This window comes from Lissotriton helveticus, chromosome 9, assembly GCF_964261635.1.
Source record: "Lissotriton helveticus chromosome 9, aLisHel1.1, whole genome shotgun sequence".
Taxonomy (NCBI): domain Eukaryota; kingdom Metazoa; phylum Chordata; class Amphibia; order Caudata; family Salamandridae; genus Lissotriton; species Lissotriton helveticus.
Window position 1 is genome coordinate 664,061,427 of NC_136070.1, and position 25,479 is coordinate 664,086,905.

Genomic DNA, 25,479 nt, shown 5'->3' on the forward strand with positions numbered 1-25,479 from the left:
GACTGACCCCCTGACAAGTAAGGCGATTTCACTCACCTACCATAAACTTCTGAACAATCAGCCTGATCCGTTAACCCGACTTCGCCAACAGTGGGAAACAGAACTTGGTTACCATCAAGGACGATGAATAGCAGGAAGCCCTCTCCCACCCCCGGATGGTTGCCATCTCCATGCGTCTACGACTGGTCCAGCTCAAAATTTTACATAGATGTTATCTCGCCGCACACACACTGGTTAAGATGGGCTGTCAAAATGACTCTAGTTGCCTTAGGGGGTGCATTTCCGAAGGTACTTTCTTTAATATAATCCGGGAGTACTCACAGCTACCATTGTACTGGGGGAAAATTGTCTCCGAGCTGGTGAGAGTGGCTGGGAAAGCTATCAAACTATCCCCACAACTTTGTTTTTTGGACGAAGTGGGATCACAAATGGGCAAAGTGGAATGTATCGAGAGACGATATTTGTATCCTCCCCCTCAGTTGAACTAGAATTTTTTTTTATGACATTGATGCTCTCCTGTCTAATATTATAATGTGCTGCGATGTAATATGTAAACATGTGCAGATGCCTTGTTTGTGCTTTAATACTGCAGAGTGGTCCTATGACCTGTTATTATACCATCACAATTGTTTAATAAAAAATAAAATAAAAAAATGCCTTATTTGCATGGGGAGGTGGGTGGGTTGCCCCTGGAAGAGAACCAGGATTACAGGTAAGTAACCTATCCTTCTCTTCCAGGGGATCCTCAACAATGGTCATAAGCACTGAATCGAATATCAAGCCTAACCACCTCCCCTTGCAGGCAAAAGTATAGAAGCTGATTTCAGTATTGAAATAAGTTTCTCAAGGAGGCCTGGCCTAATTGAGTGTCTGCTCTGGTATCCGAGTCGAGACAATAGTGTCTCGTGAATGTATGCACTGATTTCTAATTGGCTGCCTTGCAGATTTCAGCAATCGGTACATTATGTAGAAAAGCCACTATCACTGCCTTCCCTCTAGTGGAATGAGACCTGGGAGTGAAAAAGAGGGGCTTATTTGGTAACTGGTAATCCAGCTTGATACATGACACTATCCATCTGGAGATGGATCGCTAAGAAGCTGTGAAACCTATTCTGATGGAATCATAGTTTACAAAAAGATAATCAGATTTCCTAATAGCCTTAGGCTTGTCTAAATAGAATTTTAAGACCCTTTTTAGGTCTAGAGAATGAAGGGACCTCTAAGCTGGAGTAGAGGGATAAGGAAAAAAAAAGGTAGGCAGTGAGATAGTTTTGTTAACATGAAAACCCGTCACCACCTTCGGGAAGAAGGAGGAATGGGTTCTCAGAAATAGTCTGTTGTGGTGAAAAACAGTGTACGGCTCTTTAGTGCAGAGCGCCTGAATCTCGCTCACCCTATACTAGGGACTTCTCATGGTACACTAGTAGCCAATCTGGAGGGTACCCAAGTACTCACAATGTGCAATTTAGGGAAGAAGCACAGAGACTGGGGTCCTGATTGGCAGAAACCCAGTCAGACTAATCTGAAAAACACAGCGACCCTAGACAAACAAATTGGGCTTAACCATGCAGAAGGATCCTACCTTCCAACAGGGATGGGGATGTATGTGTTGGTATGCCCTTTCCTCTGCCTTTGAAATTGTTCGCTCTATAACCTCCTATATAGAAACCCCTGGATGAAGAGGGTTGTAGGTTTGATTTGTATGAGGATACATTTGAATGCGAGGGAACAGTTTTGGATTCTCCTCTATAGAATGAGTGGCGAAAAGAACCTCTATTGGATGGTGACTGAAGTGCTCCCATCGATTTTGCCACTTCAGTATCTTTTTTCATTTTCTCAAGTGATACATTCCCTTGAGGACCAAAAGGGTGTTCTTTGTCAAATGGAACATTTAAAATACACTGTTAAACCTCTGGTTTAAACCCAGATATCCTGAGCCATGCATGTCTTCTAAGGAGAATGCTGGTGTTAATTCCCCTTGCTGCAGTGTCAGCAGCGTCTAGAGCACATCTAATGGAGGAAATAGATATTATTTTCTCTCTTGCACTAGTTCCTGTGCTCTCTTTTTATACTTTTCAGGGATTTGTTGGAGTAGCTCCTCCATTTCGTCCCCGTGGGCTCTATAATATCTCCCAACAGCCCTTGTGTGTTGCCAATGCGCCAATGGATGGTGGTTTGTGCAGCTTTTCTTTTGCCCGATACATCAATGAACTTAGACTCTTTGTCTGGCGGACTTGAATCTGCTGTAGTTTGAGAATTTACTCTCTTTTGAGCATTGGATACCACTAGGGAATCTAAAAGCAACTGCCCCTTAATGAAAATTGGATCATATGATGGAGGCTTATATTTTTTATCTACCATAGGTGTTAATATACGGGCACATACAGGGTCTTTATAAAAAATAATTGGCATGCCTTTTAGCGTGGGTAACCTTTGAGTTGTCCTATGTGTAGAACCTAATGTTTCAAATAGAAAATCATATTCTGAGGATTCCTCGTATAGTGTAACTTCATGCATGATGCTACCCTTAAGATTAACTCCTGGTATGCTGTGTTGTCATCAAGAGGTGATGGTTTCGAAGGGTATAAATCAGGGTCCCTATCCATAGGTTGATCAATATTGTAATCATTCCATGGATCTATTGGTGGTGGACTATTGTCATCACCCTCATCTATATCAGGCTGTGTATGTGGAGAGCCCTGTGGTGTGATGTTGAAGGGGTTTGGTTCTGGGCCTGGTAATAGTGCAAGTGGTGGAGGAGACTGAGGGATAAGGTAGATAGCTACAAGACCCAAGTCCTTTTTTAGGGGAATTTTGTAGCTTGTATCCAATGGGACATTCTTTTGGAAGGTATTGCATCCTTGGCCAAAACATGTCCAGTGTCTGGATTAATGTACATTTTCTTTTGTTTAGGGTCCAGCTTTTCCTTCATAAGTTCCAGGATAGGTTCCGGGATTTTTTAAGGGTATCTTTCGATTTAGGAGCTGGACCGGTCTTTCGTATCCTTTCGAGCCGAAGGTTTAGGTTCCGAGGATGTATTATCTCGACTCAAGCCTGAGCCAAAAGGCTTGATATGTTTTGGTGCTGAGCCCGAAGGTGGGGCATTAGAAGCAGTTTCTCAGTGCCGACCCGGTCCCAAAGGCAGTGGTGGCGCAGAAGCCTTTTGTTTGGTGGAAATGATTTCAGTGGGCAAAGGGGCTTTGTTACTCATGGCATCCTGTCCCGCAGGAATGTCTTCGGACTCAATCTCCGGTTCCGAATCAGATTCCTGAATAGAGAAGGCCTCCTCCCTTTCTGCTGCCAATGCTTTTATTTCCTCCTGTTCGGTATCTTCCTCAAAGATATCCTGTATGTAGTCGATGTTCTGCCGCTGCATGTGCCTACATAGAGCTCGACGGTCCAGGAAAGTCTTTTTTTGATCGTAACTATTGGCAAGCGTCGCAATCTTCTTCTTTGTATTCCGATGAGAGGCACAAATTGCAGATTTTATGCAGGTCGGTGCGCAGATAATTGGAGTGACACAGATGACCGAAATGAAACTGAGTCCGTTGCAATGGCAGAATACTGTATGATTGTGACGGAGAGGAAGTGGACCGAAATGGCTAGGCCCGAAGGCCGCCAACGACGTCTTCTCGATTGAAAATGTGAGTTTTCTTTTTTTTTTAACACACAGAAATATAGGGATGCGTAAGAAATAATACCAACGTGGGTACAGTGGGTTGTGCACCGAGCGGATCCTTAAGAACGGTCTCGAACTAGAGCGCGCAAACCACGTTCGAACTAGATGGAGGAAAGAAAACAATCTAACAATGGAGTCGATGCTCATGTGCACTATAACTGAAAGGAGGAGTCGCCTTACCTTGAGACTGGAAAAGACTTCTTCGAAGAAAACCAACTTGCAAACATCTGAACCCAACACTAGATGGCAGGAGTATGCAAAGCATGTGTATCTACAGCACACATGCCTCGAACACATTGTTTAGTGCCTCACAGCCAACATATTACAATGACTTAACACACCAAAACAACCCTAACGTTTTGGCATCTGCAACATGATTTTACCATATTTCCAAACACAAGTCAATTTTATAAATAGCAGAGGTGTGAGATTTGCTTCCGTCATCAACCTCTGACCTTTCCTGGATATGTTTCAGTTATAGCAATATCATTTTTTAACAGGCCAGCGATGCTGTGGGGGCGCTGAGCGATGCTGTGGGGGCGCTGAGCGATGCTGTGGGGGCGCTGAGCGATGCTGTGGGGGCGCTGAGCGATGCTGTGGGGGCGCTGAGCGATGCTGTGGGGGCGCTGAGTGATGCTGTGGTGGTGCTGAGTGATGCATTCTTGGCCCTTAGTGATGATGTGGTGTTGCTGAGTGATTCTGTGGTGGTGCTATGTGATTCTGTGGTGCTGCTGAGTGATGCGGTGGTGGTGCTGAGCGATGCATTCTTGGCCCTTAGTGATACTGTGGTGGTGCTTAGTGATACTGTGGTGGTGCTATGTGATGCTGTGGTGGTGCTATGTGATGCTGTGGTGGTGCTATGTGATGCTGTGGTGGCCCTGAGTGATGCTGTGGTGGCCCTGAGTGATGCTGTGGTGGCCCTGAGTGATGCTGTGGTGGCCCTGAGTGATGCTGTGGTGGCCCTGAGTGATGCTGTGGTGGCCCTGAGTGATGCTGTGGTGGCCCTGAGTGATGCTGTGGTGGCCCTGAGTGATGCTGTGGTGGCCCTGAGTGATGCTGTGGTGGCCCTGAGTGATGCTGTGGTGGCCCTGAGTGATGCTGTGGTGGCCCTGAGTGATGCTGTGGTGGCCCTGAGTGATGCTGTGGTGGCCCTGAGTGATGCTGTGGTGGCCCTGAGTGATGCTGTGGTGGCCCTGAGTGATGCTGTGGTGGCCTGGGCGATATTGTTGTGTGCTGAGTGATGCTGTGGTGGTGCTGAGTGATGCATTCTTGGCCCTTAGTGATACTGTGGTGGTGCGATGTGATGCTGTGGTGGCGCGATGTGATGCTGTGGTGGCGCGATGTGATACTGTGGTGGCGCGATGTGATGCTGTGGTGGCGCGATGTGATGCTGTGCTGGCCCTGAGTGATGCTGTGCTGGCCCTGAGTGATGCTGTGCTGGCCCTGAGTGATGCTGTGCTGGCCCTGAGTGATGCTGTGCTGGCCCTGAGTGATGCTGTGCTGGCCCTGAGTGATGCTGTGCTGGCCCTGAGTGATGCTGTGCTGGCCCTGAGTGATGCTGTGCTGGCCCTGAGTGATGCTGTGCTGGCCCTGAGTGATGCTGTGCTGGCCCTGAGTGATGCTGTGCTGGCCCCGAGTGATGCTGTGCTGGCCCTGAGTGATGCTGTGCTGGCCCCGAGTGATGCTGTGCTGGCCCCGAGTGATGCTGTGCTGGCCCCGAGTGATGCTGTGCTGGCCCCGAGTGATGCTGTGCTGGCCCCGAGTGATGCTGTGCTGGCCCCGAGTGATGCTGTGCTGGCCCCGAGTGATGCTGTGCTGGCCCCGAGTGATGCTGTGCTGGCCCCGAGTGATGCTGTGCTGGCCCCGAGTGATGCTGTGCTGGCCCCGAGTGATGCTGTGCTGGCCCCGAGTGATGCTGTGCTGGCCCCGAGTGATGCTGTGCTGGCCCCGAGTGATGCTGTGCTGGCCCCGAGTGATGCTGTGCTGGCCCCGAGTGATGCTGTGCTGGCCCCGAGTGATGCTGTGCTGGCCCCGAGTGATGCTGTGCTGGCCCCGAGTGATGCTGTGCTGGCCCCGAGTGATGCTGTGCTGGCCCCGAGTGATGCTGTGCTGGCCCCGAGTGATGCTGTGCTGGCCCCGAGTGATGCTGTGCTGGCCCCGAGTGATGCTGTGCTGGCCCCGAGTGATGCTGTGCTGGCCCCGAGTGATGCTGTGCTGGCCCCGAGTGATGCTGTGCTGGCCCCGAGTGATGCTGTGCTGGCCCCGAGTGATGCTGTGCTGGCCCCGAGTGATGCTGTGCTGGCCCCGAGTGATGCTGTGCTGGCCCTGAGCGATGCTGTGCTGGCCCTGAGCGATGCTGTGCTGGCCCTGAGCGATGCTGTGCTGGCCCTGAGCGATGCTGTGCTGTGCTGGCCCTGAGCGATGCTGTGCTGGTGCTGAGTGATGCACTCTTAGCCCTGAGTGATGCTGTGGTGGTGCAGAGTGATGCTGTGGTGGTGCAGAGTGATGCTGAGGTGGTGCAGAGTGATGCTGCGATGGTGCAGAGTGATGCTGCGATGGTGCAGAGTGATGCTGCGATGGTGCCGAGTGATGCTGCGATGGTGCCGAGTGATGCTGCGATGGTGCCGAGTGATGCTGCGGTGGTGCCGAGTGATGCTGCGGTGGTGCCGAGTGATGCTGCGGTGGTGCCGAGGGATCCTGTGGTGGTGCCGAGGGATCCTGTGGTGGTGCCGAGGGATCCTGTGGTGGTGCCGAGGGATCCTGTGGTGGTGCCGAGGGATCCTGTGGTGGTGCCGAGGGATCCTGTGGTGGTGCCGAGGGATCCTGTGGTGGTGCCGAGGGATCCTGTGGTGGTGCCGAGGGATCCTGTGGTGGTGCCGAGTGATCCTGTGGTGGTGCCGAGTGATCCTGTGGTGGTGCCGAGTGATCCTGTGGTGGTGCCGAGTGATCCTGTGGTGTTGCTGAGTGTTTCATATCCTATGCCGCTCCTGTGTGTCTAATTCACAGTAAAGGCACATTGCACGTGCCTAACATCGGGTCGCAGATTCATAAACAATCCTCCATTTTCCGAGCACTGCGTCGCGTGATACCTGCTGCGAACAGCTAGCGTTTTATGGGGCTCGCAATGGACTAATGGAGCACACGAACAAGCGGACGTAAGAAAGGTCTGCATTCATCGGCCGAGTTCCCATTCCCCAAACATTTGCAGATTTCACAAGGCAGTGCAGTAAAATGCAAAAGATGATGGTGTGAGCAAACTGTATTTCAAATGCAGATCTGTGACTTCACCCGCACTCCCTCAAAGGCCCTTTATAAATGGCGGTCTATGCTGCAATGTGTAGGCTTCCAGGTGTGAACACACCAGGGACGCCAAGGGTATGTGCGAGAAATAATGCAGTATATGCCGAAGGAAGCAAGAGTGTTTTCATTCAAGGTGTTAACAATATAACACAAATAGCAATAAAACCTGAAAGCGAAACAATTCAAACCATCCAAAGAGCGAGTACAAGGTAATAAAACGCGATGTTAAAACTGTCGCAGTAAATCCTAAACACAAATGAAATCATATCCGTGTCTATGTTACAAAATAAATCCCTTTACACTTTTTGTTACATTTTGAATGGCTCACTTTTTGTGTCATTCATTTAACAGGCGTTTACCCATACGCTAGACAAAATAACTGCACTTTTAACAACACAGTGGTAAAGATCTAACCGTAGAAAGGACAGGCTTATGGGGGATGGAAGTGTTGAGAAGTAACCATAAACAAATGCTCCGCTGAGGGGAAACTGGAACCAAGGAGGATGGCTCTGTCGGCCTTGTGCCACAGTGGCGCCTCTTGTCTGTTTCCTTCTATCACTTCATCATACTACCATTCAAATGTAATTGCTACCAAGCCGAACTGTATGCATTTTTTGCACATCAAACACTAAATAATGGGTTGTCGACCTTGCTGCAGGAACACCGGGACCATGCAGTGAACCATCCATTTAACAAACATTGTGCGAATAAGGAGGGAACCTCAACTCTTAGTTAAAGTGAAAGTACAATATGCGAGGCAGAGACTAGGGGAGCGGGGGGGCAAGCGAGTGGGAGGGAAGGAGCATGGTGGTGTGCGAGGCGGATGGGGGTTGGGGATGCGGGGGGGGCAGGGACTGCAACTCTTATTTAAAGTGAAAGTACAATATGTGAGGCACAGACTGGGGGGTGAGGGGGAGCAAGCGAGTGTGAGGGAAGGAGCATGATGGTGTGCGAGGCGGATGGGGGTGGGGGGGAGCAGGGGAGCGAGCGAGAGGGAACCAGCATATAGGGTGTGAGTGAGGGCAAGCGCGCGCTGGCGAAGCGTCATGCTTCAATAGATCACATGCATTGGGAGGAATCCGCTTGGAATCCGCTTGGTCAAAGAGTTTGTTTCAACCACTATACTCTCGTCTATCAGAAACGTCCAGGAGATCAACAATACACATTATTGCAGTGGCAGCATTCCTCCTAAACCCACCTTCCAGAAGGTAGATACTCTTCTGGAGGTTGGACACTTGTCATTCAATGTCATCTGTTTTGGGATTGTAGTTGTTGTAACAAGGTTTCAGTGTTCACAAACAAGGCCAAGTTTTGAAGCAATAGTGTTGTCTTTATTCTTCAGTACAGTTCTGGTTTATGTGATGACCTGTAGGATTACAACTAGGTTTGCGGTGTTGCATGGGTTCTGCCCCATGTCATACGCAGATTGTAAGTATGGGGAAAGTCTTGCCTGTATGGAGTCAGATGGAAGGGGTGGTAGCTGCAATAATAGACCCCTGTATTTGATTGTACGAGAGGTAAGACAACGGTGACAGTGGGTAGGGAGATCACCGCAATCCGAGTAGGCCGCAGACGACCAGAGCAGCTCTGCATGAATATGTTGGTGCTGCAAGTCAATACCTCAATATCTCAGAGCTCACTCAGAGGCTGGGGGCACTGGAAAAGGCCCACCTTGCTCCCCTACCACTACCAAACAGACATGGAGGGGAATTTGAGGGAAAGAAAAAGCAGACCCAGCACATGACGCCCCACCAACATGTCCAAAAAACGGGACTGCAAGCAAATAAATCTAAGTCAGGAAAGTCTGAGTGCCGAAAGACAGTCAAACTCCCACCCTACACCTGAAATTTAAGGTCAGTATTAGGGGCCTCCAGTGACATTGAAGGTGTAGGCAGTCAGCTGGAGGTGAGAGTGCTTAACCACATTCCCAAGGTTTCGGGTGGGCGGTCCCTCTTTTCGTCTAAAGCCAGTGTATGTATGCCACTCATTGTCTACGTCCACCTGCTTCTGCCTTCCTCAGGCTGAGCTCCAGGTGTCCCATGGATGTAGCTGGGTAGTGTGCAGCTCTGAGTCTATGATAGGAACCCTCAGCGGGCCACAGAGTGAGCCAGCAGTAATTAGAAGCGGGACAGTCAGACAGCTGGCAAGCGAGACTCATCTCAACACCAAAGATCTATTGTGTCCTAGTGCTCAACAACGCAGAGGAAGCTCTGTAGCACTCCTGGCAAAAGCTGAAGCCCAGGCTCAGTAGGTAGGCCGCAAGCGACTCATGGGGTAAAGTGGCATTGAGGCAGAGGCGATCAGGAGACAGGCATCAAGCCAGCCAGGAGAGGTTTAAGGAAGCATACATGGAGACTATGCTCCAGCTAAGGCTTCCCAGTGACTGGATCAGTGGGCACTGTGCAGGTACAGTCGCGAGCTTTACTGAATCGTGCAGCATCCAATCATGTCCCCTGCACAAAACTGTATTGTTGGATTGCCATCCAGGCTGGACCAAAGTCTGTATAATCACCTTGCTGATATGGCCTTAAAGAGAAGGAGGATTTACCTGTGGGTAAAAAAACTGAACTGTATCTGCCTAGTGCGTGACCTGATCTCCAGAAATATCTACACAAGGGTATTTTCACTGAGCGACCAACACAAATTCAATTAGAAGGGCCAGTCTGCCCAGGAAGAAGCAGGAATTAAGACCATCATCTGGGCCATGAGGATGCTCCAGCACCTTTAAATAGTGAAAAGCATTAGCCAGCACAATATACGACTCATCAAGTATCTTCCTTTTCCTGCCACAGAAGGACCATGATTCACAAGCCTATTTTTAAACCGTTTTAACCGTTGTCCTAGCCATTATGGTTCCAGAGACTTCACAAGATGAAGTAGTGGTTCATAACTAGGCCTAAAACACACAGATGTTTAGATGAGGTTGCACCAATGCCTCCTGACCACAGCCATTACCTTCAAAGACACAGGTAATCCAATGATTATAGGTTCAGTTGCCCATAACTGATAACTGGACAATAGTAAATTACTTTGTGGATTCTGTCCCTATCCAGACACCAGTGACTGAACACGAGGTCACCAACTGATACCCTCAAGGAGCAACAGGCAATTTACTGGGTGGAGCACTGTTGATGGGCTGCGAGTTGGAGTTTTGCATGATTGGGATTACACAGCCCAGTCAAGCCCTGCAGTATTGTTTTGGTAACTTTATAATCTAGACATGGTATTAGCCAAGGGCCGTCTAGCAACTGAGTTGGATGCAGAGACCCACCTTCCCCTTTAGACCCAGTTGAGGTAGCTTTGCATTGGTAAATTGCAAGGGTCCAAGCACTTCAAAAGTGTTTCACACCGATCCCTATAAAGACCCACAGGAGAGCATTTGCCATTTAGACACTTGACAGAAATCCACTACTCCGCTAAAGGTGCTATAAACAACGTTTAGGGTCTTGCCTTGACCACAGAATGTGCCAACACCTGCTAAGTTGTAGTAGTCATCATTTTTAACAAAACTTATTTGCTTGTTAAATAAAGCCTCTTCTTCTAAACGGAAGTACTAACTGGAAATTGACGTCAATGAGTGTTGTCTACTGTGACATATTGTATCCGTGTTTATAATTAGAACACTCCCCAGAACCCCCCAGCACTTGGATTAACCGTGGACTTCTTGACCTCACTTCCATAATAGGAATTGAGTTCCAAAAAGGAGTATCTTGGTCACTCAAATGAAGAGCAATAGTAGAGTGGCTGTGGGACACCTGTAGTAAGCAACAGTACCCACACAGGATAGCGGGGCATGACTACTGGCCTACCAAAACCACTCATTTAACACAGATTATCAGCTTTTAAAGACCCAAACATTATCCTGCCAAACTTTCATTTCCCACAAGTACACACACCTGCTTTGCTCGCTCCTCCTGTTGCTGCTGCTGCTGCTGTTGTTGTTGTTGTTGTTGCTGCTGTTGCTGCTGCTGCTGTTGTTGTTGCTGCTGCATCAACATTGCAGACTGTTGCTGTGCCATCTTCATTCTGTCCTCCTCTGAGATCCCAGTTTGATCAACAGATGGCATGCGGAGTGGCGGAGGGCCAATACCCGGAGGTGGCTGACGCATCTGGAAACTCATCGCCATACCTAGCGGTGGAGGTGGAGGGGCTGGCATTGGGGGCCTGCTCATCGGTGGAGGAGGCATAGGCATGCTTGGCATCTGAAAAAGAGAACATAATAGCAGACACTAAATATGGGAAACAGAGAGGGTAAGAGCAAAGAAACGCAGACTTAGTTAGGCAGAAGCAAACCGTAAACTAGAAAAAACATGGAAGAGAAAATCTGCTGTTACTCCTATACCGGCCAGCTATAGGGAATGAAGAGAGCCACATTTACAAACAGAGACCTCTGACTGGCATGTGTAGAAGTGAGCTCTGGAACGAAGATATCATATCAAAATAACTTTGCTCGTGCATCTGTTGGGCTCTAGTACATGCACTGATTACATTAAATTACTCCATGCTTCCTGGATGTCTACCAAAATTCCCTCAAAGATACAGCCCATGCATGGCAAGATGAGTTTTATTTCATTGCCACCACTGTGGCAATTGTCTTAGTGCATAGTTACAGACCAGTCTAGTTCATATCGGAGACCAGGTCAATTGGGAATGTGTTTTGCAGCTAGTTTGCCCTCTTTTCTGCAGCTTAGTTTGGAGCATCAATGGATGCCATTTCAAGTGCTCACAAACCTGCCTTACAAATATCAGTCAGGACATGTTCCATCTTGAGGCGGTGCAGGTTAATGACATTTAATACTAAGCTCATTGAAAAGATGCTAGTTGCACTCAAAATGTTGCAGACATTTGGGCAGTTCTCCCCTTGCTTTACATTTCTGCACCACTTGACTGCTTCAAAATGACTTGCCTTAAACAGAAAAATAATCTCCTGGGTTTAGCACCCTAAAAAGAACTAGATCTCCTCCCAGAAAAAGGCAGAATAGAATCTTATTTAGTACGGACTACGGTTGACTGGCAAAAATGTATGTGGTATCACAGAACAAAAATACAAAGGATGCCACAGGCTACAATATAGGGGCCCTAAAATAGTGCCTAGGGATCGGCAGCAGGGGACACTGCAATTTAAGATCAGGGGTCCAATCTTAGTGATATGTTAATCATCAAAAGCAAAGTAGCAAAAGGCGGTTAAAGTCATTGTGGAGATACACATGTGGGATTCCAACAGTAGAACGGAGGGGCGAAGTGGTGCCTAATTTAGAAATATTATGGAATGTGCTGTTTTCCTCAAGTGGAAAGCACACCAGTACAAATAGGTGTATTTTCTTGCAGTGGGATTAATGCAAGAGGATGCTATGGCAAAGACAAAAAGAAGGTCATATTCTGCAAAGTATGATGGGCACAATGGCCCCAATTAAGGGCTTCAAAAGGATAAATATTAGGAGCACAATTAAAGTGCAGAAGAATATAAGCATGTTTGCATATCCAAATTTCAGTAAATTGATTTAGCAGGTAGTTCATTGAACAAAGCTGCTAAACCACTGCAGGATCACCACTAATATAAATCCATTCTTGGTTTGGTCACAAAGTTTAAAGCAGCAAATGGAAGTTGTACACCGTACCAGTGTTGACACTATCTTTCAGCCTGAATTAACATATGCCAATCTGCTTAACTTTGAGCTGCAAGCAGACATTAGGAAAATGATTGTGTTATTATTTTACATTGCTAACTCAAATCTGGATTAAAGTTACGTGCACAGCCTTAAAGGTATAAGTTATATAAGGGGGCCAAGTTATATACTTGTTTTCACTTTTACCTGTCCAGGGCGTGGTGGCTGCTGTGGAGGATTGCCCATCCCAAGTCGAGGGGGCATCTGGTTGCCTGGCCCAGGAGGCTGTGGTGGAGTCGGCATTCCAGGACGAGGAGGGGGTGGAGGCATCTGAGGTGGATTGCCCATTCGTGGTGGTGGTGGCATCTGAGGTGGATTACCCATTCCTGGACGAGGTGGTGGTGGTGGCATCTGTGGTGGTGGATTTCCCATTCTAGGAGGTGGGGGCAACTGGCTGCCTTGGCCAGGAGGCGGCGGGGGGTTTCCCATTCCTGGACGAGGAGGGGGGGGTGGATTCCCCATTCCAGGAGGACGGGGCGGAGGGGGTAGCTGATTTCCTTGTCCGGGAGGTGGAGGTGGATTCCCCATTCCAGGAGGGCGTGGTGGAGGGGGTAGCTGACTTCCTTGCCCAGGAGGCGGAGGAGGGTTACCCATTCCAGGACGAGGCGGCGGAGGCAATTGAACTGACTGTCCAGGTGGGGGTGGTGGATTTCCCATTCCAGGACGAGGAGGAAGTTGATTACCCTGACCTGGAGGTGGCGGGGGATTGCCCATTCCAGGACGAGGTGGCGGGGGCAACTGGTTGCCCTGACCAGGTGGTGGTGGTGGATTTCCCATTCCAGGACGAGGAGGCGGTGGTGGTAACTGGGTGCCTTGACCTGGTGGCAAAGGGGGATTACCCATTCCTGGTGGGCGAGGTGGTGGAGGCATCTGCGGTGGGTTGCCCAATCCTGGAGGACGTGGTGGCATGGAATTGTCTTGTCCAGGGGGAAGTGGGGGGTTTCCCATCCCAGGAGGTGGTGGTGGGTTTCCCATTCCTGGTGGACGTGGTGGTGGTGGGGGCATCTGGCTTCCTGGTGGTCCAGGCATTGGTGGGGGATTGCCCATTCCGGGTCGCGAGGGGTGAGATTTGTCATTATCATCACCCCTCATCACCGGTCTGTTCAACATGATTCCAGTCTGCAAAAAAAAAAAAAAAATGAGTTACATGTCTATTGAATAGGATTTTCAAACAGGATACATAGAGGCTCAGAATCCATGCAAGTTCTCACTGATCAGTTTTCACCACATGAGAAAAAACAAGTATTGGCAAAGCAACTAGGTCTCACCTACACAAGAGCTATTGGATTTGCCAATATGTTTTAGCAATGTTGTTCACCAGAGTGGTTGCTGTTCAGCATGGCTAAAGGTTAGTGGGGTAGAGTGGAGTAGATTAGAGTGAAGTGTTATGGAGTGGTGTACAGCAGAGTGGAGAAAAGTGTCATGGAGTAGTGTACCGTGTTGTGGAGTGTCGCGGAGTGAGTAACGTGTTGAAGAGTGGAAGGGTGTAGAGTTGAGTGAAGTACAGTATTTGAGTTGAGTAGAGTGTTGTAGAGTTGCATAGTGTCGTGATGTGGGGTGGAGTAGAGTGTTGTAGAGTAGAATGGCGTAGAGCAGAGTAGATTGTTAGAGTAGAGTGGCATAGTGTTGTAGAGTCGAGTGGCATCGATTGGAATGGCAGTGTTATGGTGGAGTGCCCTAGTGTACCAGAGTGGAGTGGCATACAATGGAGTAGTGTGTCATAGAATTAAATAAAGTGGCATGGAGTGGCCTAGAGGGAGATGCGTAGAGCATTGTGGAGTGGAGTGGAGTGCTGTAGATAGGATTTGAGTAGAGTGGAGTAAAGTGGCCTACAGTACAGTGTTGCAGAGTAGATTAACATAGAGTGCATTGGCGTAGAGTGCAGTGGCATAGAGTAGAGAGGTGCAGAATAATTACAGAGGTGTAGAGTGCAATGGTATAGAGTAGAGAGAAGTGGCATAGAGTAGATTGTTTCTGAGTAGAGTGAAGTGGCAGAGTGAAGAGGTGCAGAGTAGAGTAGAGTGCAGTGGCATGGAGTGCAGTCATACACAGTAGAGTTAAGGGTCGTAAAGTGCAGAGGTGTAAAATAGGGTGGCACAGAGTGCAATGGTGTAGTGTGATGGGGCATGCAGTGGTGTAGAGTGCAGTGGTATAGAGTAGAATGTTGTGGAGTAGAGTGGCATAAAGTGCAGTGGTGCTAACTAGTTGGCTTAGAGTACAGTGGCCTAGCGTAGAATGCAGAGGCATAGAGTGGTGCAGGGTAGAGTGCAGTGGCATAGAGTGGAGAAGGTGGCATAGTGGGCAGTGGCGTACACTAAACTGTTAGAGTGGGGCAAGGTAGAGTATAGTGGTGCAGGGTGGAATGCAGTGGAATAGAGTAGCATAGAGTAGAGTGGCACAGTGTTATTGTACTGGTGTAGAGTGACGTAGAGTGAAGTGGCGTAGAGTAAACTATTGCAGAGTGGAGTGCTCAGAGTAGAGTGGCATAAAGTGCAGAGTCTTCGAGTATGATGCTTCAGAATAGAGTGAAGTGGCAAGGAGTGGTGCAGGGTGGAGTGGTATACAGTAGTGGCGTAGAGAACATTGGCAATGAAGTGACATGGAGGGATGTAGAGTGCGGTGGCATACAGTGCAGTAGTGCATAGTAGAGTTGGGTTGAATGCACTGGCATAGAGTAGAGTGGTATAGAGTAGAGTAGAAAGGCGTAGAGTGCTGTGGTGCACAGTAGATTAGAGTGACGTAGAGTAGAGTGATGCAGATTGCGCTGGCATAGAGTGCAATAGAGTGGTGTAGAGTGGTGCAGAGTAGAGTGCAGTAACAGAGTAAAGTGGCACAAAGTAGGGTGGAATAGAGTCCAGTATCAAAGTGGAGTGCTGCAGAGTAGAGTATCGTAGAATTCAGTCTTATAGAGTAGAGTGGCGTAAAGTGCATTGGTGTAGTGCAGTGGCGTAAAGTGGTGCAGAGTAAAGTGAGAGTGCAATGGAGTAGAGTGGTGCAGAGTGCAGTGCTGTACAGTTTTGTGATGCACAGTAGAGTGCCACAAGAGTGCAGAGGTGTAGATTTTTTAGTAAAGTGGTATAGAGAGCATTGGAGTAGAGTGCAGCGGTGTAGAATAGAATGGCTTAGTGTGAAGTGTAATTTTATTTATATATAGCGCTTACAAAGCTTGCTGAGGCGTCTAATCGTTTTTAAGCAAGTAGCACTCAAATCTGTAACTCAACAAGGATTAGTGGTCGATTAGTGTAGGAAAATGTGTTAATTTGAGTGGTGTGGAAAAGTGTTGCTGAGTGGAGTGGCGCAGAGTGCAGAGCTGTGGAGTATAGTAGTGGTGTGGAGAGCATTGGCTTAGAGTGCAGGCATGCAGAGTAGAGAGGGGTAGAGTTGCAGAGTTTAGTGGTGCAGTGGCAGACTGCAGTCATGCCGAGTAGTGTTGTAGAATGCAGTGTCGTTGAGTGCTCTGGCACAGAGTTTACCGGCATGTAGTAGTGCAGAATAGAGTGGTGTAGAGAGCAGTGACAGAGTACATTGGTGCAGAGGAGAATAGAGTGGTGTAGAATGCAGTGACGTACAGTACAGTGGTGCAGAGTAGAATATGGTGACGTGGAGTGCAGTGACAGAGCGCAATGGTGTAGAATGACGTAGCGTGCAGAGTAGAATTTTGTAGAGTATAGTGGCGTAAAGTTCAGAGGTGCAAAGAAGTTGGTGTGGGTGCATTGTTTTGTGTGCTGTGGCGCAGAATGCAGCGGCACAAAGTAGATTGTTTCAGAGTGGAGTGGTGCAGGGTGAAGTGCATTGGCATAGAGTAGGAGTACAGAGTTGACTGAAGTGGCGTAGAGTGGAGTGGCATAAAAAGCAGAAGTATATAGTGCAGTGGGGTACAATAGATTGTTTCAGGTTGTAATTGAGTGGAGCGGCACAGGGAAGAGTGGCAAAGTGTGCAGTGGTGCATAGAAGAGTGGGGTAGTGTGCACTTGCATAGTGCAGAGTAAAGAGGCATAGAGTGCAGCATCAGAGAGCAGTGGGGTATAGTATATTAGAGTGGAGCAGAGCGGGCTGTGGCGCACAGGGGGCTGTGCAGCATTGTAGAGTCGCAAAGGAGAGTGCAGTGGTGTAGGGTGATGTAGAGTAAAGTGATGTAGAGTGCAATGGTGTAAAGTGGCATAAAGTGCAGTGGCGTAGAGGAGAATGGAGATCAGTGCAGTGTTGCAGAGTAGATTGGAATAGAGTGCAGTGGCGTAGAGCGTAATGGTTTTGAGTAAAGTACTGTAGAGTGAATTGGTGTAGACTGCAGTGTTGTAGAGTTCAGAGGTGTAGAATAGAGTGTAATAGTCTGGAGTGGCGTAGAGTGAAGTTGAACAAAATGGCATAGAGTAGATTGTTTCAGAGTAGAGTGAAGTGGTGTAGAGTGGAGTGGTATAGAGTAAAATGTTGGAGACTGTACTGGTGTAGAGCAAATTAGAGTGCCGTGGACTGCAGTGACGCTGAGCGATGTGGAGTGGAGTCACGCTGAGCGCAGCGTCAGAGTCGATTGTAGTGATTTTCAGTAAAGTAGTCTTAAGGTGCATTAGCATAGGGTGGAGTGGCACAGAGTGCAGTGGTGCACAGTAGATTAGAGCGGCGTAGAGGGGTTTGGCAAGGAGTGCAGTGGTATACAGTGGAGTGGTACAGAGGAGAGTGCATTGGTGTAGAGTGCAGGGGCATAGACTGCAGCGTTGAAGAGTAAAATGGCATAGAGTGGAGTGCCGCGGAGTGGTGTAGAGTGCAGTGACGCAGTGAGAGTGGCGCAAAGTGGAATGGAGTAACGTAGAGTATGCATTGCATAGTAGCGTACTGCCATTGCAGACAACGTATCTTCAATTGAAATGACCATTACATTTGCACTCTTACATTTTTACTGATAAAAGTATACAGCACACAAACAATATGTGCAAATGGCATCACCCTATGTATTGATGTGATCATTAGCACAGTTCATTTACATAGACATTTACATTTTGAAGTGTGACAGATAAAATACCATTTTGAAGTCTTCCTCAAGCACACACTAGTAGCCAGCATGATTGTCACATAAATCCTCTCACTTTGAATTCAGAGAAAGAAAAACAAACACCAAGGTCCCTGCAAGACACAGACTGACATTTGACCTCTGTCTCTGAATGAAAAGCAAATGTGACAAGATAAGAACAAGATTCAAAGGCCTGTTTACAGAAAGCAAGTTTGTGGAAGAATACAGTAAATAAGGTCTAGGCAACAGGCGGGACAGCCTAAAGCAAATAAATCCAGCAAATAGAAAGCCAGAAAATGTGAGTTACAAACCACAAAGCCAACGGTAAGCAAAGGGCAGAATGTATTCCTAGATTGACTTTCTGAATGTCCCTGAGATGTCTTTAGCAAACGAGATAGCTGCACTGTCTGGTAGGCTGCAACCCAACTGTTACATAGTAATCATTCAGCATATTACAATCAATTCAAATAATAGTTGCAAAAATTAAAATTGCCCTGGAAATTCTCTTAGTGAGCTAAAATTATATTGAAAGAACTGTAGAGAACAGAATTACTGAAATAAGAATTTCCAAAGTAGGTGTGATATAATATTTGGAGTACATAATGTTATCATTATCATAAGCCAACAGACGCCAATAACTATCAGGATAAATGATTTAGCCCTATTCACAAAAAAGGTTTGGATGTGTAGATCTACTCTTACACCCAAGCGATAATGTGGAGCTCTGCACCACTTCCAAGGGCCGACCGACACTTTGATGTAAAATTACAAGACTAGATTTACAAGCACATCTTTAGTATTAGTAACTTTACATATCTGTGGCCATCTCTGCTTGTCTGGTGGAGACCCCCCCATAGAAAGTAATAGGGAATTGTGATAAAATGTATTATAAATTAGTAAAAAACTGAAATGTTTAAATTAAAAATAATTAAAACTCATTTCCCTAACTCCAATTCACATAAGACTACAAAAGTAGCAGGGTAAAAAGCACCTACACTATATTGCCATAATGTCAGGATTGGACACTGTAAGCTTCCGTTTTGCCCGCAGTCTAGTTCCCGATGCAGGAAGAGGGTATTTATTTACCCATGGAATTGGTTACATTGATTCTCATTTTAAAAGGTTTACTTTTTGCCACTTGGAGTTCTAATATGGCGTCCGTATTAGTTGCTCCCCCCGCCCTTGGGTTTGGCAGTCTAGTGTTTGCAGCAGTTTGAGCAGTGGATCAGGTGTTTGCGCTCATGTGCTAATGCATGGCGCACTTCAACCGTCCCATTGAAGTCTTCAGATGTGTTTTCATATCCGCGATTCGTAAATAATCTTTGAAGTTCTGTCAGGGGATTTATTTCCTATCTTATCTCCACCTGACTGTTTGGCTGTAGTTCCAGTGGCAGGAGTCTTGGTTCACCGGATGGTGAGCACATTTTCTCTGGAAACTCAACTCTGCATCTCGTGTGTGAAGCAGAGAGAGAATTATCCGGTTTTCTATCAGAAAGTAAGTTAATTAATTACTTGGTGTTCAGCACGCTGCCCTTGAACTGAAAGGAATCTTCGGCAGCAATGTTCCAGTAAAATTAGCGCGCAGCAATTCTGCAGCTTAAGAACATTACAGGCATTTAAGGCAGCGTTTTAGTGCAAGTTCCTTGGTTACTGAACTTTAATTAGTCTTTTCTGAAGCTGTGTATTTAGCAGTGTAATCAAGCAATATTTTCAGCATGACTAAATGCAGTTGAACTCTAATATTAAACAGAAGCGCTATTGTCATTTTATTTTTTGCTTCAATTAAATCTCAATTAACTTATACAGAAGACTCCACAACCTGGCACTATTACAACATCATTTCAACTAATTGTATGTAGCAATATTATATATATATATATATATATATATATATATATATAATACTTACCTACAACCTATTTCTGCCACCTGCATCGTTATTGAGAAAAGACAGTTAACAGCTAACCAACCTTACTAACACAACAGCCTAACAAAAGAGAAGCTAGCCACTGCAGAGGTTAAGGGAGGAGATATGATAGGGTGAGGTGTAGTAAAAGAATGTGTTAATGTTATTTGCAATTTCAGATGCCGAGCGGAGTCGCTAGAATTCTCAGGTGAAGCGGTATTGCAGTGGAGTCTCTTTTATCCCATCCCCCTTTCCCCCTCTCTACTGGCAGTGGAGTCGACGTCCGCTCCCAGTGGAGATTGGGATTTGGAGAATAGTCATCTGCTCCTGTGGAAGATCAAGCTTAAGGTGCATGGTACTTGACAGATTGTAGTGCCATACTCCATTTTCCACCTGGCAGGATGGCTGAGGGATTTGATGTTAAGGCCTCAGCGGCTGTTTTGGAAGGCATACAAAAACAGCTCAGTGAAACTATGGAAGAGAACAAAAACATGCACGAGGAGGTCAGAAGGTCAAGTCAGGAAGCTAGTTTCATTAGACAACGCTTTGATGATTTCATTTCTGGGGCGAACCCTATGTCCAAAGAGCATAAGTCACAGTCTTTCTCCCCTTCCCCCTCTGCTTCTGAGTTGACCACCCAAGTTATACATGCAATGTCACCAACTATTCCTTTAGCCGCTCCTGAGAGGTTTAGTGGAGACCCACACAAGGCCCAAGTTTTTCTCACTCAATGTTCCTTACATTTCATTAAGGAGGATCAATCTAAGGTAGCCTTTTTATTGTCCTACCTGAGTGGGGATGGGGTGGCCTGGTCCATGCCTTTTTTAGGTCTCGCCTGTCAATGCGCATGCGCATTGAGCAGAGCGAGACTATTGCGATTTAAACAAAGTTTACCTAACTGCGGCGATTTGGTGCTGTGCCCGTGGCTTTTAGGTCAATGCGCTTGCGCATTGACCTAAAATGCGCGTGCACATCACCAAATCGCCGTCTGTTCCCTCAGCCGCATTCCTCCGACACCTTTGAAGTGAAGCTTAGCTTCACTTCAAAGGCCCCGGCTGCTTCACACCCTCATGCCGCTCTCCCCGCTCCGCCCCCTCCCCTGCCCGCCGTGTGCATTCCTCCTCCACCCCCTCCCCACAGCAATGCCCTCCGTCTTGTTTCCTTTCATTTCCAGTCTAGTTGGTCCCGGTCTCTTGCCTGACCTGGAAAGACGTATTTGCTAAACAGTCTGGTCTATTTCTTATAACTGCCAAGCTCTGCCTACCTGATTTCCCTTCTTATATAATGGGATGCGCATTTTATAAAGCAAGGCTTCTCGCAAAACCCGAAAAGGGTGACCGCTCAAGAAAGAACTGAAGAGTTAGGCAGACCCTTCCTTCAGTAAGACACTAACACCGAGGGGCTTATTTACAAGACCTAGCGCCACTTTTGCGTCTTTTTTAAAGGGAAAAGTGACGTACGGGGCTTGTAAATAAGACCCCGAATTTGTACTGCATATATTTATTTGTTTAGACCCTCATTGGTCATCATTGCTTTAGCCATACTTTTATCTGCCTCTTCTCCCATCCCTGCCTGGCATCTCCCTCTGTCACTCGTGAAATCATACCCTCCTCTTATTCAGACCCAGGCCAATTTGGCTCTGATGGCAGCTGGTGTATATTACCGGTAATTCTTAAGATTCGGGTATCGGCGATAATGCTTACGACCTCAGTCTTTAGTGCCCTGTTCCTGTGCCCTGCGTGCAGCCCGCCCGTGCCTATTTGTTTTCGATACCCTGTATCGTTTGATCGCCGAAACCAACTACCTCTAGGCTCTTGTCGAATAATATGATCAGTGTTTGGTGTCTTTATGTAAACCTCTTAATACCCCAATCCTCCGCCCTCTATCACACCGTTTCTCGTACTCAGCCCTTCCTTACCTTCCATTATCCGCCAAGGGCCACAAGGCTAGCACATTCTTCACATCAAAAATTGCCTGCTTGACACAGGACTTCCGGAACATGTCCGTGATGTTTTCGTTCCCCCGGTCACCCGCACCAAGAGCACGAAGGTTCCGGTGTGAAACCAGAAAAAATACTACCAGTGCTGAAAACGGCGGCCATGCTGGCAGAGAGGAGATTGGCGTGCCCTGCTTACAAACCCAAGGAACCCCTCACCCTCAACCCCTCACCCTCAACCCCTCACCCTCAACCCCTCACCCTCAACCCCTCACCCTCAACCCCTCACCCTCAACCCCTCACCCTCAACCCCTCACCCTCAACCCCTCACCCTCAACCCCTCACCCTCACCCTCTCACCCTCACCCTCTCACCCTCAACCCCTCACCCTCAACCCCTCACCCTCACCCCCTCACCCTCACCCCCTCACCCTCACCCTCACCCCCTCACCCTCACCCCCTCGCCCTCAACCCCTCACCCTCAACCCCTCACCCCCTCAACCCCTCACCCCCTCAACCCCTCACCCCCTCAACCTCTCACCCTCACTCACCCTCAACCCCTCACCCTCAACCCCTCACTCACCCTCACCCCCTCACCCCAACCCCTCACCCTCAACCCCTCACCCCCTCACCCCCAACCCCTCACCCTCAACCCCTCAACCCCTCACCCTCACCCCCTCAACCCATCACCCCCTCAACCCCTCACCCTCACTCACCCTCAACCCCTCACCCTCAACCCCTCACTCACCCTCACCCTCACCCCCAACCCCTCACCCTCAACCCCTCACCCTCACCCCCTCAACCTTCACCCTCACCCTCAACCCCTCACCCTCAACCCCTCACCCTCAACCCCTCACCCTCAACCCCAACCCCTCACCCTCACTCACCCTCAACCCCTCCCCCTCAACCCCTCAACCCTCACCCCCTCACCCCCTCACCCTCAACCCCGCACCCTCAACCCCTCACCCTCACCCTCACTCACCCTCAACCCCTCACCCTCACCCCCTCACCCTCACCCCCTCACCCCCACCCCCTCACCCTCACCCCCAACCCCTCAACCCCTCACCCTCAACCCCTCACCCTCAACCCCTCACCCTCAACCCCTCACCCTCAACCCCTCACCCTCAACCCCTCACCCTCAACCCCTCACCCTCAACCCCTCACCCTCACCCTCACTCACCCTCAACCCCTCACCCTCAACCCCTCACTCACCCTCACCCCCTCACCCTCACCCCCTCACCCTCAACCCCTCACCCTCAACCCCTCACCCCCACCCCCTCACCCTCAACCCCTCACCCTCAACCCCTCACTCACCCTCACCCCCTCACCCTCAACCCTCACCCCCTCACCCTCACCCCCTCACCCTCAACCCCTCACCCTCAACCCCTCACCCTCAACCCCTCACCCTCACCCCCAACCCCTCACCCTCACCCTCAACCCCTCACCCTCACCCCCAACCCCTCACCCTCACCCTCAACCCCTCACCCTCTCACCCTCAACCCCTCACCCTCAACCCCTCACCCCCTCACCCCCTCACCCTCACCCCCTCACCCTCACCCCCTCACCCTCACCCCCTCACCCTCACCCCCTCAACCCATCACCCCCTCAACCCATCACCCCCTCAACCCATCACCCCCTCAACCCATCACCCCCTCAACCCCTCACCCCCTCAACCCCTCACCCTCACTCACCCTCAACCCCTCACCCTCAACCCCTCACTCACCCTCACCCCCTCACCCCAACCCCTCACCCTCAACCCCTCACCCCCTCACCCCCAACCCCTCACCCTCACCCACTCAACCCATCACCCCCTCACCCTCACTCACCCTCAACCCCTCACCCTCAACCCCTCACTCACCCTCACCCCCTCACCCTCACCCCCAACCCCTCACCCTCAACCCCTCACCCTCAACCCCTCACCCTCAACCCCTCACCCTCAACCCCTCACCCTCAACCCCTCACCCTCAACCCCTCACTCACCCTCACCCCCTCACCCTCACCCTCAACCCTCACCCTCACCCCCTCACCCTCACCCTCAACCCGCACCCTCAACCCCTCACCCTCACCCTCACTCACCCTCAACCCCTCACTCACCCTCACCCCCTCACCCTCACCCTCACCCCCTCACCCTCACCCCCACCCCCTCACCCCCAACCCCTCACCCTCAACCCCTCAACCCCTCAACCCCTCAACCCCTCACCCTCAACCCCTCACCCTCAACCTCACCCTCCCTCAACCCCTCACCCTCAACCCCTCACTCACCCTCACCCCCTCCCCCTCACCCCCTCACCCTCAACCCCTCACCCTCACCCTCAACCCCTCACCCTCACCCTCAACCCCTCACCCTAACCCCCAACCCCTCACCCTCAACCCCTCACCCTCACCCCCTCACCCTCACCCTCAACCCCTCACCCTCACCCTCAACCCCTCACCCTCAACCCCTCACCCTCAACCCCTCACCCTCAACCCCTCACCCTCAACCCCTCACCCTCACCCTCAACCCCTCACCCTCACCCCCTCACCCTCACCCCCTCACCCTCAACCCCTCACCCTCAACCTCACTCACCCTCAACCCCTCACCCCCTCAGCTCCTCACTCACCCTCAACCCCTCACCCTCAACCCCTCACCCTCAACCCCTCACCCTCAACCCCTCACTCACCCTCACCCCCTCAACCCCTCAACCCCTCACCCTCAACCCCTCACCCCCTCACCCTCAACCCCTCACCCCCACTCACCCTCAACCCCTCACCCTCAACCCCTCACTCACCCTCACCCCCAACCCCTCACCCTCAACCCCTCACCCCCTCACCCTCAACCCATCACCCCCTCAACCCCTCACCCTCACCCTCACTCACCCTCAACCCCTCACCCTCAACCCCTCACTCACCCTCACCCCCTCAGCCTCACCCTCACCCCCTCACCCTCACCCCCAACCCCTCACCCTCAACCCCTCACCCCCTCACCCCCTCACTCTCAACCCCTCACCCTCAACCCCGCACCCTCAACCCCGCACCCTCAACCCCTCACCCTCAACCCATCACCCTCAACCCATCACCCTCACCCCATCACCCTCAACCCCTCACTCACCCTCACCCCCTCACCCTCACCCCCTCACCCTCACCCCCAACCCCTCACCCTCACCCCCTCACCCTCACCCCCTCACCCCCAACCCCTCACCCTCACCCTCAACCCCTCACCCTCAACCCCTCACCCTCAACCCCTCACCCTCAACCCCTCACCCTCAACCCCGCACCCTCACCCTCACCCCCGCACCCTCACCCTCACCCCCTCAACCCCTCACCCTCACTCACCCTCACCCTCAACCCCTCACCCTCACTCACCCTCACCCTCACTCACCCTCAACCCCTCACCCTCAACCCCTCACCCTCAACCCCTCACCCTCACAACACATATTGTGTTACAATAGGTGTCACATTTGCGGAAGATAAAACTATCTAGAGATGTAGCATAACGACCAGAGCTGCCATATAAGTCACGTAAATACAAAACATGTTGCATTCCAAATGCTATAGGTGTCACATTTGCAAACGTTATAACTATTGGCATTGTAAATGACAAAGCCATCAATTTAGCAATTTTAACAACGCAAAAATAAATAAATTGTCATTTACAAGACCAATAACTACAACTTTTCTAATGCGAGACCTATTGCATTCCAACCCCACTCATCCACGCAACGCCACTCACACACGCAACGCCACTCACACACGCAACGCCACTCACACACGCAACGCCACTCACACACGCAACGCCACTCACACACGCAACGCCACTCACGCACGCAACGCCACTCACACACGCCACTCACGCACGCAACGCCACTCACGCACGCAACGCCACTCATCCACGCAACGCCACTCATCCACGCAACGCCACTCATCCACGCAACGCCACTCATCCACGCAACACCACTCATCCACGCAACACCACTCATCCACGCAACACCACTCATCCACGCAACACCACT

At 49.8% G+C, this 25,479-nt stretch overlaps 1 protein-coding gene across 1 annotated transcript in view; it reads right to left on the bottom strand.

The window, feature by feature from the left end:
• SF3B2 (splicing factor 3b subunit 2) overlaps positions 1-25,479 on the bottom strand; it is a 374,355-nt gene that overhangs the window by 305,346 nt on the left and 43,530 nt on the right. The window contains exons 3-4 of the mRNA XM_078660758.1: positions 12,793-13,764; positions 10,876-11,181 (exon numbers count right to left, since the gene is read on the bottom strand). Coding sequence (XP_078516884.1) covers positions 10,876-11,181; positions 12,793-13,764 — 1,278 coding nt within the window. The remainder of the gene's footprint in view (positions 1-10,875; positions 11,182-12,792; positions 13,765-25,479) is intronic.